The following is a 16,259-nucleotide window of genomic DNA, read 5'->3' as shown; positions in this document are numbered from 1 at the left end:
ACCGTGATACATGTCCTTAAAGGCTTGTATATAGGCTATTCAGACTCATTTCTTCTCTAAAACCCTCCATAATACTTCTCTAGGGACCCTATCATAAGCCTTTTCTAGATCTATAAACACCATATGTAGGTCATTCTGATGATCTCGATACCTTTCCATTAGGCACCTCAATAGGTATATAGCTTCCATTATTGACCTACCAGGCACGAAACCAAACTGATTTTCCGATACCTCTATTTCTTTTCTGAGCCTCTGCTCTATTTCTCTCTCACAGAGTTTCATGGTATGGCTCATTAACTTAATTCCTCTGTAATTTTCACAATTTTGAACATCTCCTTTGTTCTTGTATATAGGAACCAAAGTACCCTTCCTCCACTCATCTAGCATCTTTTTTGATTTAAGGATCGCGTTAAATAATTTCGTTAACCAGGAGATGCCCTCTTTTCTCATGCATTTCCATGCTTCGATTGGTATATTATCCGGTCCCACCGCCTTATGATTTTTCATCTTTTTTAATGCTTACCTTATTTCATTTGAACTTATGCGTCGATAAAATGTATATCTCACGTCCCCTACGGAGTTACTAAGATGTCCCAACCTAACTCTTGTGTCGCCACTATCAGTGAATAATTTTGTGAAACACTCCTTCCATCTCTCCTTAATTGCTCCCTCATTCACTAATACATTTTGATTTTCATCTTTTATGCATTTCACTTTATTTAAATCCCTTGTTTTTCTTTCTCTTGCTTTAGCTAATTTATATATATCTCTTTCTCCATCTTTTGTATCAAGTCGTTTATATAGATTCTCATATGCTTTTGACATTACTTCACTAACAGCTCTTTTTGCTGCCTTTTTTGCTTCTTTATAATTTTTTTGATTTTCTTCATTATTGCACTAATATACAGCCTTATAGCAAGTTTTCTTATTTTTAATTTTCAATTGTACTTCTTCATTCCACCACCAAGACTCCTTAAGGTTAGGGGCTCTACCATTTGTCTCTCCAAGGACTACATTTGTCGTGCTTCTTAGGGCATTAGCCATTTCTCTCCACATTTAGTTTGTCTGTCCTTCTCCATTCCATTCCCTTCTACCCCTTCATTTTTCTTTGAAGATTAGTTGTTTCTCCCCTTTTAAATCCCACCACGTGATTCTTGAGTTTTGTTTTATGTAATTTTTTCTCTTCCAATTTCTTACTTGGACGTCAAGTACTAGAAGTCTATGTTGAGTAGTCAAACACTCTCTCGGTATCACCTTACAATCCCTATAACATATTTGATCCTCTTGTCTCATGAGGAAGTAATCTATTTGGGTGCTTGATATGCCATTTTTATATGTGATTAAGTGTTCGTCTCGTTTTTTGAACCTAGTATTGGTTATGATGAGCCCATATGCCATAGCAAAATCTAGAATAGACTTACCCCCATTATTAATTACCCCGAATCCATACCCTCCATGCACCTCTCTATAGCCGTTTCCGTCTCTACCCACGTGCCCATTTAAGTCACCTATTATAATCACTTTCTCTCCACTTAGTATCATTTGTATGAGTCCCTCTAGGTCCTCCCAGAATTTTATTTTTATCTCCTCACCTAACCCCCCAGAATTTTATTTTTATCTCCTCACCTAACCCCGCTTGTAGTGCATATGTACTAAAGATATTCATAGTCATTCTTCCTAGACTAACATTCCCTATTCTCTTTACATCCACCACCTCATCTACTAAGCTTTTATCCATAATAATCCCCACTCCATTTTTCGCTCGATCATTTCTTGTGCACCATATTTTATATCCAGTTTCTAATTAAATTTTTACTTTTTTCCCTACCCATCTCGTCTCTTGGAGGCACATAATATTAATCTTTCTCCTAATCATCACATCTACCACTTCCATAGCTTTGCCTGTTAATGTTCCTATGTTCCATGACCCAATTCTTAATCTATGATTTTATTTTTGGGCCTGACTTTGAATTTGATTTTGTTTTTTATTTTGGTTTTGGTTTTGGTTTTGGTTTTGATTTTTGACTAGCTTCTTTACCCACATTCATCCAAGCAAATGCAGGGACCCTTGCTCATTTGTCACTACATCCGGGCGTCGATGCAGCGGCTCTAGCTCACTTGACACTACACGCGGGCAGTGTAGCGCATCGCTATGAAGGGTTACGCCCACGCCCAAACGATTTTTCATAAGTTGTCTAGAGTTCATGTTTTGGATTCGACTAAGTTTTACGTTGGCTATCAGCTACCTAACACAACCCTCTTCCTTTATCCGATCTTCCAACTTTCTGGTCATGTTATTTTTATTTGGGTTCACACTATGCTGATATGGTTCTTAGAGTCTTATCTCTTAAAGCCTATGTTTTCCTTATGGGTCTAGGAGTAGTAGAAGGGGTCTAGCCCAACAGATTTAGGAAACTAAAACCTAATCCTAGTGAGTTAAGTTAGGAGGACTATTTAACAGTTGTAATGTTTTCCCTAGAGTTAGTTTTCAGCAGTTTTACTATCAGAAGAATTGTCTTCCTCGTTCTTGGATGCTTAGCCAAATGCCAACCCCTATTTGCATGAAGAACCAATCTCTTTAGGCAGTGTTTCAGAGCTGTTTTACCTTTCTTCTCTCAAGATTCTCTCTCTGCAACTTGGTAAATTTTATTCTATACTCCTTATTCAACATCAGTTGGTATCAGAGCCCAACCTTAATTGGTCCCACTCATGGCAGCATGTAGAGCAAGAGTTCCTAGACTTACCCAAGCCCAAGAGATGGCCAAGATCAGAAGGATGGTGGAGCAACTCAAGAAAGAGGTGTGCAACCTATGTAGAGAACAGTTAGAAACTTTTGGAGAGGCACCAAAAGGTGATCATGAATCCCTACGTAGAGATATTGGGAATGATGATGAGCACATTAAGCCCTCCCATGATCCCATGATTCGTGATCAGCCCGAGCACTGTGGATTAGAGAGCAGGCAGCAAGAGCTCCATATCTGAATTATGGTATTCGTGTTGATGTTTCAGATTTTTATGGTAAGATGCACGCTGAAGATTTCCTTGATTGGGAATCCACTTTGGAGACTTATTTTGAATGGAAGCCGATGGCTGAAGAGAGGACGGTTCTGTTTGTGAAGCTGAAACTGAAGAGAATTGCCCTTCATTGGTGTAAGAAGTTGGGGGAACAGAGTGAAAGGCAAGGAAAGACCATAATTCAAACTTAGGAGACAATGAAAGCAAAACTCAGGAAACAATTTCTTGCCAGCTGATTATATGACAGACCTATACAAGGAGTTCCATAGGCAAAAACAAAGAGAGCTTAGTGTGGAGGAGTACAATTTCTTCCAGCTGTTATTATGATGAGATAGATGAAAGAATTGACATGCTTCCTGTGGAAGGTGAGAGCTTGGTGGCAAGGCATGTGATGACAACACCTAACGTTGAGGAGGCTGGAGATGAGAGGGGGCACAGTATATTCCACACTAGAATTTCTTGTGGGGGAAAGTTGTCTAATGTTATTGTTGATAATGGCAGAGTGAAAACATAATTGCCAAAGAGTCAGTGGAAAAACTGAAGTTGCCAATAGAGAAGCATCCCCATCCTTTCTTGGGTTCAAAAAGGGAGTGAAGTACCCGTTATTCAAGGTGCTTGGTGCAGTTCAGAATTGATAAATGACTACAAAGATGAAGTTTGGTATGACATAGTTCCTATGGATGTATCACATTCTATTGGGAAGACCATGGCTATATGATCGGAATATGAAGCATCTTTCCACACCTAATACATACACTTTCCAAAAAGGATGGAAAGACATTCACACTACATCCTTTAAAGGTGGAACGAGCTAGTTAGAAACCGATTGACAGCAGGGTTAATTGTTTTCTCAAGGCTGGAAGATTTGAAAAGGAGAGCAAAGAGCGTGGGATGATAGAATTGGTTGATAGAATTGGAAAGAGCAAAAGGGAAGAAGAATCTCCACTACGACTTGAAATTAAGAAGAAGCTTTTGGGTGGTTTTCAAGAGCTTGTTAGTGAAGAGTTGCCTAAAGGGTTACCCCCAATGCAAGATATACAACATGCAATTGACCTGATTCCAGGAGCATCATTACCAAATAAGGCAGCCTATAGTATGCCACCTCAACAAAGGACTGAGATGAGGTGCCAAGTAGAAGACTTGATTGTAAAGGGACTGGTAAGAGAAAGAACAAGCCCTTGTGTTGTCTCAGTGCTGCTAACACCAAAGAAAGATGGTTCATGGAGGATCTGCATAGACAGCCGTGAAATTAACAAAATTACTGTGAAATACAGGTTCCCCATTCCAAAGTTTGAAGAGATGTTCAATGTTCTAATGGGATGAACAATTTTTTCAAAGCTGGATCTGAGGAATGGGTACCATTCAAGTCCAGATTCATAGTGGGGATGAGTGGAGACAACATTTAAGACACCAGATGAATTATTTGAATGATTGGTCATGCTTTTAGTCTTCCCAATGCACCCAGTACTTTCATGGGAGTGATGATAAAGGTATTAAGACCTTTTCTTAATTCATTTGTTGCTTATTTCGATGATATACTTATTTTTAGTTGTGACAAAACTGAGCATTTGAACCATCTAAGACAAGTCATGGAAGTTCTTCATATAGAGAAGCTCTATGCTGTCATGAACCTAGGGTTCATGACAGGGCTGAAATTGGCATTCGAAGGGATCCAAGAGGCTTAGGATTAGGGACAGAAAGTTTAAAGGGATATTTGGACAGAAATGGGCGAAGGATGTAGAGAGAAATGAGGGAGAGATAGACGAACAGAAGAGAGAGGAAGAATGGTAGAGAAGAGAAATTAGAAATTTCAATCTCATAATTTTTCAGCATACCCCAACAAACCAATAGCAGTAGCCTTATATAGGCATTACAAGCTCAATAGCGACCTAGCACATGCACCCAATGTGCTTCTAAAGTATCTCCTAACTATTATTATAATACTATTACTATATTGCCCTTTAATTACTACTTGGGTCATGACAATTCCCCTCTCCTTGAGAGAGTTCTTGTCCCCAATAACTTACAACAATTTTAGCCATTGCTCCTCAACCAATACCAACTCTCTCTAGCTTGGTTGTTCTTTCTTTTATCATCCCCTTTCTAGGCTGCTTCTTCTTTGTTCTTGGATACTCCTCAACTGAAACAAAAATGATAATCAGTGTAATCAAAGCTGCATCTTCCTCCAAGGAGCGACATACCATTTCCCATGGGTTGGTGATAGCTACCAAATTAAGATAGCTTGTACCCATAGATTGAGGATCCAATATAATGCCAAATCCAATCAATATATCCTCATCTAGTGCCTTCATTGAATTTAGCTGCTTCTGGTCACAGGTAACAGCTGAAACTTGCAGTCCTTCAGCCTTCAATTGATGTTGCTCCTCAACCTCAAAATTTACAGTAACATTGTGGCACATTTTAGGATCAGTTCTACATACCTTAACAACATTGGAAGATATTTCAGCTACAAGTAGGCCATCTTCATAGCAGTTCTCATCATCAATCTGATTTGTAGACTGATTCTCAACACAATTTTTAGCTTCTTTCTCTTGCAAAATTTGGCCTAAACTGATGTCTTTATAACCTCTCTTTGCTTCTTTAGAATCATTAGTTACCCTTGACAAGTTTTCTTCAATTCCAGCCAATGGTTCTTTAGTCCCAACATGATTTATTGCTTGTTTAATAACTGAATTTTCATTCACCTGAGGAGACAAATTTCCAACATTAAGCTTAGTAGCTTGCAGATCTCCATTATCAACTGATCCAGGCTTCCCATCTGGTTTAAAATCATTTGGCAGCTCATCATTTCGGTTGGATGGGGCAGAATTTTTATTGTAGTGCTCACCACGCTCCTGGTTCCGCCTTTCCTTCATTTTTGATTCATGCTCCAACTCTTCCATAAAATGATCAATGCTCCTTGCTTACTTGTTTGCTCTTTCTTTCAGCTTCTCCTCCTGCTGCTCCATTTTTAGGAATTCCTCTTTGTTAAAACCAGTGTTCAAAAACGCTGCCTAGGCGCCGCCTAGGCGTTAGGCGAACCTTTGCCGCCCCGAATACATGCAAATCGGCATCCTAGGCGTCGGGCCCAATTAACCGGGTCTAGGCGGCGGCCCAGGCAGGGCCTAAGCGGCCGAGGCGATGTCTAGGCGGCCCAGGCGGCCAAAACGCCAAAATACAAAACAATACCTTGGCACCATTTATATATATATAAAAATATATTATTTATTATTTATATATATAAACATATATATATATAAATCTCTCTGTCAACTAGTACATCTAATCTGTTTATATAAGTTTCATTTGTCTTTAACTTTGATTTATCTAAAACTAACATGAAATTACATCAAAAATTAAAAAAAAAAAAAAAAACAACAGTCCGCCTAGGCCCTGCCTAAGCCCCGCCTAGGCGTCCTAGGCGCTAGGCCCCAGTCTGGCGCCCGACTAACGACTAGCGCGTTTTAGAACACTAGTTAAAACTTCCATGATAATCATCAAAGCATTCCGCTGAAAAGTTGTAATGATACTTCTTAATCAGTATCATTGCAAACTCCTGTAGCTTCTCGCGAAACATTCGACCGAATTCCTTGCACTCTTCATGTATTACACTTCTTGTCTCCTTGTCAACTTGGTTGATCCCCTTCTTCTGTTCCTTGTTGCTACCAACTGAAAATGCAGCGTTCTTTGGCTGCCATTGAGGCTCCATTCCAACTGAAAAGGAAGCTTTCTTCTATTGCAATTGAATCTCCCACGGCCTCACGTGTATATTATCTATCTTGGTAGAACTTTCACGGGCGAAACCAGCCACCTGCCAAGAAACTGGAACTCTGTCCACCTTGCTTCGCCCCCCAAATTCGCACGTCCAAACCGAGGGTTGTTCTATCGCTTGGAAATTAACCATGTTAGCTGGTAATAGTCTAAACGGATCAGAATTCACCTGGTTAGCTTGCTGATGAAGTCTGCCTCTCGAACTCCAAACCTCAGTGCTACGACAGCCATCTATCATCCCAGGCATCGAAATCAATTTTTCGAAAATCACCCGTCTCCTACACCGCTTCAAGTTGCTTCGAAATTTAAGCAATTCTACCTAGATTCGTCCAGATCCAATTCAATGGCAAAAGATTTAATCAGCCTCCTACAAGTTGCCCCTCTCAGTGACGTCGTCCAGTTCACAATCGCCTGGCCTTGAATCTGCTTTAGCTTATGGCAAGTTAGTCGCAGCACCAACAACGCACCGGTCAGAAGCTTCATTGTCTGTCCGCTCCAGTCACGATCACTACTAATCACAAACTTCTTGCCAATGACAGCCCAGCCCGTGTTGCATCAAAGCTTCCTTCCCCTGGCTCTGCCCAATCACCGACTATAATTTGACAATGGCCGCGACACCCACTTCCTAACCCAAACCAGGATCGCCAAAAACCCACTGCACAATCGCAATCGCTCGGAACTCCTGCACTAGTCGCGATCTCTTGGTCGTCCGTATCAACCTCCAATCGCCCAACCAAACCGCGTCACCTTCGACAGACTGTTGCTTCTCATGAATGACCGTCAGTTCGCGTTGCCTCCAGTGTGCTCGCCGGTCGACCCACCTCTATTCGGCTGCTCAGACCGTCAGCTCTGTTGCGATTAACAGAGGTCGCTGGCTCCGCTATGAATTGGCGACAGAAATTACGACCAACAAAAATGGACCAACTCACTTACAAAAATGATTGAATTTACAACCGAGGAACGGTTGGCTCTGGTCGGAATCACCTTCCAATCCAGATGAGCAGCACACTGCTAAGCCCCAATCGGATTCGCCTTCAAATCGGAGCTGCAACAGAATCACTACTGAGGATGGACTGCTCTAATACCATTTGTCATGAACCTAGGGTTCATGATGAGCTGAAATTGGCATTTGAAGGGATCCAAGAGGCTTAGGATTAGGGACAGAAAGTTTAAAGGGATATTTGGACAGAAATGGGGGAAGGATGTAGAGAGAAATGAGGGAGAGATAGAAGAGCATAAGAGAGAGGAAGAAGAACGAGAGAGGAAGAATGGTAGAGAGAAGAAATTAGAATTTCAATTCCATAATTTTTCAGTATACCCCAACAAACCAATAGCAGTAGCCTTATATAGGCATTACAAGCTCAATAGCGGCCTAGCACATGCACCCTATGTGCTTCTAAAATATCTCCTAAATACTATTATAAAACTATTACTATATTGCCCTTTAATTACTACTTGGGTCATGACATATGTTAACTTGAAAAAGTGCTCCTTTCTGCACAACAATGTGGTGTTTTCAAGCTTCATCGTTTCAGCTGAAGGTTTGAAACCTGAACCAGCCAAAATAAAAGCTATAATCAATTGGCCTTCACCTCGGTTGCAAAAGTTCGTAGCTTTGATGGGTTGACATCTTTTTATTGACAATTCATTCGTAATTTCAATTCAATTATGGGTCTATAACAGACTACCCCAAAGGAACAGAGTTTTTGTGGACAACAAAAGCAGAAAAGGCCTTCAATCAAATCAAAATAGCCATGACCCAGGCTCTCCTGTCCTAGTTCTACCAGATTTCAACAAGTTATTCGTTGAGTGTGATGCATCCCACATGGGAATAGGGAAGTTCTCAATCAAGAAAACAGACCAGTGGCTTGGAGTACTATTCCTTGGTTCGTGCTCTACACCATAGGCAACAGTATCTGCTGCATCAAGATTTTGTTGTCTATACAGATCACGAGGCTCTTCAGTAGCTCAATTCTCAAAAGAAGTTGATCCCAAGACATGCACCCTAGAGTTCATTCCTTCAATAGTTTACTTTCACTGTCAAATACAAATCTGGAGCATCAAATGGAGTGGCAAATGCACTCAGTCAAAGATCTTTCTTGCTAACTACTTTACACTCAACTTATTGGCTTTGAAAAACTTAGGGGTCAATACATGAGTGATCTGTTTTTCAGCCATATAATTAGAGACTTACAACATTCAAGTGTAGCGGCAACTTCTCACCCGTTTCTTATGCATGATGGATTTTTGTTTCATGGGAACCAATTGTGCATACCTGAAGGGACCTTGAGAGAGAAAATTATAAGGGAGCTGCATGGTGGTGGTTTAGGAGGGCATTTTGGGAGTGACAAGACTTTGGCTATGGTAGCAGAACGTTATTATTGGCCAAGAATGAGTCGTGATGTTGAAAGGTTAGTGAGGCAATGCAGGGTCTACCAATTGCTAAAGGGAATTCACAAAACACTGGACTATACTCCATTACCAGTTGCTCCCTCTTCTTGGATTCATGTTAGCATGGATTTTGTGCTTAGACTTCCAAAGACAACTACGGGGTATGATTCTATACTATTGTAGTTAACCGTTTTTCCAAAATGACACACTTTATTCCTTGTTCTAGGACTGCAGATGCATCTCATGTGGCTGATTTATTTTTCAAAGAAGGGGGGTGCTTGCATGGAATTCCTAGTTCAATTGTGTTAGATAGAGATGTGAGGTTCATGGGGCCTTTTTGGCATACTTTGTGGATGAAATTGGGGACACAATTGCAATATTCTAGCACTTGTCATCCACAAACAGATGGACAAACAGAAGTGACTAACCAAAATCTTCAAAATTTGCTCCATTGTCTTGTCAGAGATTATGTGAAGACACAAGACATGATTCTACCTCAAGTTAAATTTGCCTTTAATAACTTTGTCAATCGCACAACCGAGAAAACTCCTTTTGAGGTGCCTACAGGCATAAACCTCAACATGTCTGGATCTTGTTCTTTTACTACAGGAAGCTAGGATCAGCGAAGACAAAGCAGCATATGCTGACCATATTCGCTATATACATGATGAGGAAAGAACTAAAATTAAAGCTAAGAAGTGCAAAGGAGCAAACTAGCATCAACGCTTCAAGGAGTTCACTGAGGGTGACCAAGTGTCGGTGCATCTTAGAAAGGAGAGGTTTCCAAAAGGAGCCTACCATAAGCTGTTTTCAAGAAAAATTAGTCCATTCAAAATTTTGAAGAAAATAAGCTCCAATGCTTATGTGATGGAACTGCCAGATGATCTTCAGATTAGTCCTATGTTTAATGTTAAAAGAAGCCAAAAGAGGTAATTGATGAAGTTCTTGACATGAGAGAGGCACAATCCAGAAGGGGGAATCAATATCGCAGATATCTTATCAAATGGGTAGGGAAATCTCCAACTAAAAGCACTTGGATTTCAGAAGAGGAACTGAAGAGGATTGATCCTACCATTTATGACCAGTATATCCACATTTTCTCATCAGAGCCAAGCTTCTCTTCACCTTGAGGGAATCGATGTAGGAGCAATTAAAAATATATATATGCAGGGATATTTGGTAATTTTGCATATTTTATTATTCTCGCAGCTCTCTAGTTATGTTATTTTTATTTGGGTTCAGACTATGTTGATATGGTTTTAGAGTCTTATCTTAAAGCCTATGTTTTCCTTATGGGCCTAGGAGTAGCAGAAGGTATCTAGCCCAACAGAATTAGGAAACTAAACCCCAAGCCTTGTGGGTTAAGTTAGGAGGACTATTTAACAGTTGTAATGTTTTCCCTAGGGTTGATTTTCAACAGTTTTACTATCAGAATAATTGTCTTCCTCGTTCATGGCTGCTTAACCAGATGCCAGCCCTTGTTTGGCTGAAGAACCAGTCACTTTAGGCAGTGTTTCAGATCTATTTTGCCTTTCTCTTTTCTCAAGATCCTCTCTCTAACTTGGTAAATTTTATTCTAGACTCCTTGTTCTACAACGTTTATAAAAGCTTAGAGAAGAGAATTTAACTATTTTCTTTTTGGGATCTATGCATTCTTTTTTCTGTTCGGCTACATATAAGATTCCAATTAAATAAAATTTACAAAGATATCAACAATTACAATACAAATTATAAACAAAGGAAACAACATTCCCAATATTTCAGAGGTCCTTTGTGAAACATGGCTAATTTTATGTTCTATAACGATGGCAAGTATGAAGCTCAATAAAAGAAAATGATACTAAAACTTTCAATTTCTTAGATGAGAAATAGGTTTACAAAAACACCAAACTGTTGTAGTGGTAAGATGTTAAAAGAGACTAATTATAACTCATATAAGAAATTACTTACATATACTAATAAAACAAGGGAATACATGATACACAATTTTTTGCAGACTTTATGCCTCTCATCTACCTTAAACTTTCTAATAGATATTAACATTATATTTTCCTTCTCAAATTATTTTAATAATGAAATAGATCGATAAAAAATGACCTCCGCTAGTTCTTCCCAATGTTGTAGAAATTTGTTACAATTTCTGAATGTTTCATATTATGTTGGAGTATATTGGAACATTTTAGTGAAAGCATTGCAATTTTGACTTCCTAGTAATGTTATATTTGATTTCTTAGGAAATGAGCCATTTCCATGGAAATGAAACAAAAAAATATTTGTACTTACATGAATAGGTCAACCCTTACACTAAATAGAAATAGATAGATAGATAGATAGATAGATATATCTGAAGAAAGCAGCTTACTGGTGCATCCAGAATCGTAAATCTTGTACTTTCTGTTTCAAAATGTGCTCTTCCAACTTCAACTGTTATACCCTAGAGCAATATTACAAAATTAACAGATAAATAAGACAGAATAAATTTTGGTTTTTAAGCATAACCATTTTGGAAATAATAAAAAATGAACAATGCATTCGCTAGAATTAAAAAATAATATCATAGAGAAAAGCTCAGATTTTAATAATAAAAAACTAGACAAAGGACTAATACCTTAACCCTCTCTTCCTCATTAGTGTCCATAATATATGCCATATACCTAGAACATCAGGGAGGACAGCAATTAAAATGCAACAATTAAATAGCAAAGGACCATTCATGCCATACTTATCATATAATTAAATGCCCAATACAGCATATTCTGGACAATGAAGATCATGTGTGTACAAAATACACCAATTAATGACATAACATCTATGATATCCTTAATAAAAAGAGAAAAAAGAAAAAGAAAAACATATGGTATCCACTGCTGATGAAAAATCCCCAAGAACATAAAAATCAATACACAGAATGAACCTCTACACATCTTACTATTTTGAAGTAAATGGATCATGAAAAAAAAAAAAAAAATTAGTTAAGCATCCCATAATTTTTCATGATTTAAAATAAATGGATCTAGATTCTAGAGTGAGGTACCAAAATAACAAGAAGGCAATTCAGAAATAAATATATGACAACAAAACATCATCAATTAGATAAAAAATTCCTTCTGCAGAAGAACAAAAAGAGCAGAGTATGAGAAGTATACTCTGAAACACAATTAGGAAATTGGAAACAATAAGGATAACACAATACAAATTGTAAATTTTCTGAAACCAGTGGCTGACAAATTGAGGGTGCTATGGAGAAGAAGACTGGCATTCTCTTATAATGCAGATAGAATATGAAAACAAATAAATAATGCTAGTATTCTATTAATTTCTTCCTCATTTAGTCTAAAAGTGCCTTACAAAGTACAGACAAGGCTAACTACATTGTCCAAACATGAAAACGAACCTTTATAGGCATTCCAATATTCTAAGATGGACACCAATTTGGCTTCTAGTGCATGCCCAAGTTCAAAATAGTTTCTCCAGCCTTATAGGAATTTAGGAAATTAATATTTGATGGAAAGAAATAATGTTGCAATTGCTAATGAAATCACACCAGTGAAACCATTACGTGGTGTTTTCTTTGTGTTTCAATTTTCAGTTTTGAGTTTTAAATTCATTTTCAGTTTTGTGTTTTGAGTGTCTGTTTTGAAATTTTTAAAAACACGTTCTTTTTGTCATTCTGAAAAATTGTTTCTCAAAACAGAAAACTGAAAAATGCGTTTACTTTGAAATTTTGTAAAATCTTATTTTATGATATTTTATTTAAGAAATTTGATTCAAAGTAAATTATAAAAATTTATTAATAAATTATAAATTAATTTAAAAATTTTAAAATATAATATAAGAGATAACTAATGATTTAATTGTATTAAAATTACAAAATACATTCTAAAGTCATTTTTAATTTGACTCAACTATTAATTTCATAATAAATTTATATTAAATTATTCACAACATAAATATTAAAATAAATTATAAATCATAAATTAGTAAAATATTTATTTATTCAAAATTTAAAAATATAATTGAAAAGAAAATTAATAAAAAAAATTATATTAATGGGCGTGGAGGGCAGTGGAAGGAAGAAATGGCATAGAAGATATGGCAGAATGGTAAGAGGGCGGTGGTGGGCGTGGATGGCAGGCGGTTAGGGCTGTAATCGAACCGAATCGAATCAAGCTTCAACTTGCTCAAGCTCGGCTCAACAAAAAATAGGTAAGCTCGAGCTCGAGCTCAAATTCTTGTTTGGGCTCGGCTCGTTTAAAGGCTTGTTGAGCTCGAGCCTGCTCAATAATTTTGTTCGCAAGCTCAGTTCATGAGCAACTCGTTTAAAAGCTCAAGAGACAGCTCGATAATTTGTTCGCGAGCTCAATTCATGAGCAGCTTGTTTAAAAGCTCATTTAACATTATATTTAAAAGCTCATTAAAAGATCGTTTAAAATTATATTTAAATTACCCAACACATAGAATAACAATCCATTAATCAAACCAACAACATTAACTTTCAAAAATTAAGTATTTTAATTATATACGAGCCTACTCACGAGCTTTATATAAACGAGTATGTTTATGAGCCTATTCATGAACCTGTTCACGAGCCAGCTCACGAACTCATTAACGAACCTGCTCACGAGTTAACGAGCCGAACTTTGCCTTGCTGAAGCTCAACTCGTTTATATTTCGAGCTCTAAAATCGTGCTCAAGCTCGGCTCGTTTATGAACCGAGCTGAACACGAACAAGCCCTTACCGAATCGAACGTCGAGCTGCTCATGAGCGGCTCGACTCATTTACAGCCCTACAGGCGGTGGCGAGCGCGATGGGGATCTGAGAGTGGAGGGAAGTGGCAGGCGGATTTGGGCGTGGCGAGCGATGGCGGTGGCAGATCTGGGAGTGGAGGGCAATGATGAGTGGTGGCGAGCAGAGGGCAGTGGCAGGCGATGCGATTTGGGCAGTGGCGGTGGTGGGCGTGGATGGCAGTGGCGGCGGTGGCGTGGAGGGCAATGGCAGTGATGGCGGTGGCGTGGAGGGTAGTGGCGGGCGGAGGGCAGCGACGAATCTAGGTGATTTGGGCAGTGGCGGTGATGGCGGCAGTGGGCGTGGATGGCAATGATGGTGGTGGCGGGCCTGAATGACAGTGATAGTGGTGGCAACTGAGCTTGAAGGGAAAGATAAGAGAAGAGAAGCATGTGAAAACACTACCGTTTTCCGTGTTTTGGATTGAGGGGTTGGTTTTGGCTGAAAACAGCCAAAACGTGATTTTAGTGTTTTGAGTTTTCTGTGTAAATTTTTTGTGTGTTTTGCAAAATGCATTTTTGAAAATAGGTAAGTAAACGCGTTTTGAGTGTTTTGAAAAACTGAAAATGGAAAACAGGTTGAAAACGCTAAAGAGAACAGGCCCTTAGCTTCTGAAAGCAAAATTTGTGGAAAAGCCAATCCCATTGAAAGAAAGAGTTAAGCATTCACGTATTATGGCCAAATAAAGTGAAGCTTAAGCTACTTTCAATCTTACCATGTCTTCATATAAGTTTATGGTATGCCTGAGACTAAAAACATAAAAAGGAGAGAAAACAAAAACAAATGCAAATGAAAACTTATAGAAATATTACACACATGCACGGGCGCAAAGAAAGGAGAAGAGAACATTTTAAGTAATCAATAATTTCCAAAGACGAATACCACGTTAAACAGAGGTGCTAGCACAAAAAGTAAAATATATCAAGAGATCATTAGATTTTGTTACCATTTCCAATTTTCAGTTTTCCTCTCAAAATTTTGAAAAACGAAAATAAACAACATTTCGTATGTTTTAGTTTGAAAAAATAGTTTCCATTTTTTTTGGAAAAATGCATACACTAGAAAGGTATTTCCAAGTTGCACTCAGTTCACGGGTTTCTTTACTTGTTCATTTCTCCCTCTGACCTGTTCTTCCTTGACGCAGCGTGTAGCGCGAGTGTGAAGAAAACACACCAAAATAAACCCTTGAAAGAGCAAACTTCAATGGCCGAAGCTTGGCTTTCAAGAAGACGCAAAAACAAGACTGTTTTGCTAAAAAAACCTAAATAGGTTGCTGAAATTTGATTAAGAAAAACTTGATTACAAACTCTAGATCCTAGGCATATTTATAGTATTTGGCTAATCCAAATCCATCTAATATTTGGAAAACAAAATCCAACTAGAATCCTAATAGAAATAAATCTTAATCCAACATGAAGTAGAATCCTAAATCAAGTAGAAATATGAAATTGAATCCTAAATCAAGTAGAATTCTAAAAACTTAAGAAGTATTAAAATATTGTTCCGGCGTGGTCGAGAGTCAGCTTTGGGCCGGGTCTTGATTGGTGACCGCATCATTCACCTCCACTTGAGAAGAATTCGTCCTCGAATTATGATCTGGGTATGACAACTCAACGTCCGGCAAATACAAAGAAAGATCAGCAACATTGAATGTTTTGGAAATACCCATATGATTTGGCAAATCCACAACATAAGCATTATCATTGATCTTCTTTGTAATCTTGTAAGGACCATACTTCTTTGGCTTGAGCTTGTTCTGTTGTCCTGTAGGAATCCGTTCCTTTTTCAAGAATATCATGACTTCATCTCCAACCGCAAATACCTTGTGCTTCCTATGCTTGTCAGCTGCTGCCTTGTATTTCTTATTCGCCTCGTGCAACTTTTGCCTGACATCTTCTTGAACTGCTTGAACGTGTTCGGCTAAGTCACTGGCTGCAACACTGAAACCTGGTACCTTTGGCAATTTTACCAAATCCAATGCATGATTAGGAACTTTCATGTATACGATAGAGAATGGTGATCTTCCTGTTGAGCTATGTACGGCATTGTTGTAGGCAAATTCTGCTTGAGCTATGACTAGGTCCCATTGTCTTGGCTTGTCTTTGCAAACACTGCGAATCAGATTTCCTAAGGTACGATTCACCACCTCTGTTTGGCCATCAGTCTGGGGATGTGCTGTGCTACTGAAATTCAAAGATGAATCGAACATTCTCCACAAGGTAATCCAGAAGTGACTCAAAAACCTTGTATCACGATCCGAAGTAATAGTTTTAGGGACTCCATGTAGTCTAACAAT

At 38.4% G+C, this 16,259-nt stretch overlaps 1 protein-coding gene across 3 annotated transcripts in view; it reads right to left on the bottom strand.

Moving 5' to 3' along the window:
• LOC127791051 (uncharacterized) overlaps nt 1–16,259 on the bottom strand; it is a 63,534-nt gene that overhangs the window by 29,338 nt on the left and 17,937 nt on the right. For all 3 annotated transcript variants that reach the window (XM_052320787.1, XM_052320788.1, XM_052320786.1), the window contains 2 exons: nt 11,786–11,831; nt 11,540–11,611 (listed from right to left, as the gene is read on the bottom strand). In XM_052320787.1, coding sequence (XP_052176747.1) covers nt 11,540–11,611; nt 11,786–11,831 — 118 coding nt within the window. The remainder of the gene's footprint in view (nt 1–11,539; nt 11,612–11,785; nt 11,832–16,259) is intronic.

Source organism: Diospyros lotus, chromosome 14 (genome assembly GCF_014633365.1).
Source record: "Diospyros lotus cultivar Yz01 chromosome 14, ASM1463336v1, whole genome shotgun sequence".
NCBI lineage: Eukaryota > Viridiplantae > Streptophyta > Magnoliopsida > Ericales > Ebenaceae > Diospyros > Diospyros lotus.
The sequence above is the reverse complement of the archived record's forward strand: the minus strand, read 5'-3'. Positions and strand labels throughout refer to the sequence as shown.